The sequence below is a fragment of the Echinops telfairi genome, unplaced genomic scaffold, assembly GCF_000313985.2.
Source record: "Echinops telfairi isolate 266 unplaced genomic scaffold, ASM31398v2 ScPeMD7_7469;HRSCAF=8507_1, whole genome shotgun sequence".
Classification (NCBI taxonomy): Eukaryota; Metazoa; Chordata; class Mammalia; order Afrosoricida; family Tenrecidae; genus Echinops; species Echinops telfairi.
In genome coordinates, this window is record NW_022111373.1 from 138517821 (window position 1) to 138519235 (window position 1415).

The following is a 1415-nucleotide window of genomic DNA, read 5'->3' on the forward strand; positions in this document are numbered from 1 at the left end:
GAAACCCACAGGGCCCGTTCGACCCTGTCCTACTGTGGGTCCGAATGGACCCAGTGGCCACGAGTTAGGGTTCCTGAGCTGAAAGAGACGTCCCTTAAACAGGTGCTCATGAAACCGGAAGTTGCACACGCCACACTCGGGCAATGTGCACACATATGGCCGTTCCTGGTGTCCGCCTGCCTCATTCAAACAGCCCTGTGTGGCTGTGCTGCCCAAGGCTGGGGATGCCAACACCCAGCGCATTTTCACTACTCCCCTCCCACCCCCACTCCCCCCGCGAACGCCGGCAGCAAAACCTGCCACTGCCCCCTTTCTCAAAGGCCCCGAGGGGACACTGTCACTCCTGCTTGGCCCACTGACCTGCTGCACATCCTGCTGGAAGACACAGAGCTGCAGCCGCTGGTGCAGCCGGACCTTGCGGTGCTGCCAGATGTTCTCGAGCTGCCGCTGGTGGTGCAGCACCTCGTGGATGACGTCCAGCACATGGTGCACCGCCTTGGAGTAGTTGGCAGAGGCCGTCAGGGAGTCGGAGCTGCCGGGCGTCAGGGGTCGCTGCAGCTTGTCCAGGAGCGACTTCCCGTCCTGGCTCACCTGCCAGGGAGGGGGCACCAGTTACTCCAGCCGGGTGGCACCTGCTCACACCCTCATTCTGACCTGTGTTCACACATGCTCACACACGCACTAACTCACACATGCAAGTTCACACCCACACTGACGCATGTTCACAGACGTGCACACACACTGACATAAGCTCACACACCTAACACATGCCCACATCCACAGACACATGTGCACACGCATGTATCCTCATGCACACTGATACTTGTTTGCACACATTCACAAACAGGTTCACAAACTCACACGCTCACAGGTGTTCGTCCATACGGAAATGCTCACAGACACAAACACGTTCGCACATGCGCACACGCACACGCACACACACACTCACACACCAATCTGTCTTGGAAGAAGTTCATCCAGAGTGCTCCTTAGAGGCAAGGGTGGTGAACTTTGTCTCACATACTTTGGACACGTTGTCAGGAGAGACCAGTCCCTGTAGGAGGACACCGTGCTTGGTGAAGTGGAGGGGCGGTAGACAGCAGGAAGGCCCTTGACCACACAGACTTATCCTATGACTACGAGGGCTCAAACATGGTGCAGGATCCCATGAGGGTCATGAGTATGTGATGGGCTACTAACTGCAAGGTCAGCAGTTCAAAGCTACTAGCTTCTCCAAGGGAGAAAGCTAAGAGTTACAGTCTGGGAAAGAATTACAGTCTCGGAAACCCACAGGGGCAGTTCTACCCGTCCTAGCAAGTAGCTACGCATCAGAATCGACTTGATGGCGGTGGGTCGGGTCTGGTCTGGTCTGGTCTGGTCGGGTCTGGTCTGGTCGGGTCTGGTCTGGTCTGGTC

General features: G+C 56.9%; 1 protein-coding gene across 2 annotated transcripts in view; it reads right to left on the reverse strand.

Annotated features, from left to right (window-relative positions):
- LOC101655181 (triple functional domain protein) overlaps positions 1 to 1415 on the reverse strand; it is a 146959-nt gene that overhangs the window by 121059 nt on the left and 24485 nt on the right. For both annotated transcript variants that reach the window (XM_045285010.1, XM_045285011.1), the window contains exon 6: positions 361 to 591. In XM_045285010.1, coding sequence (XP_045140945.1) covers positions 361 to 591 — 231 coding nt within the window. The remainder of the gene's footprint in view (positions 1 to 360; positions 592 to 1415) is intronic.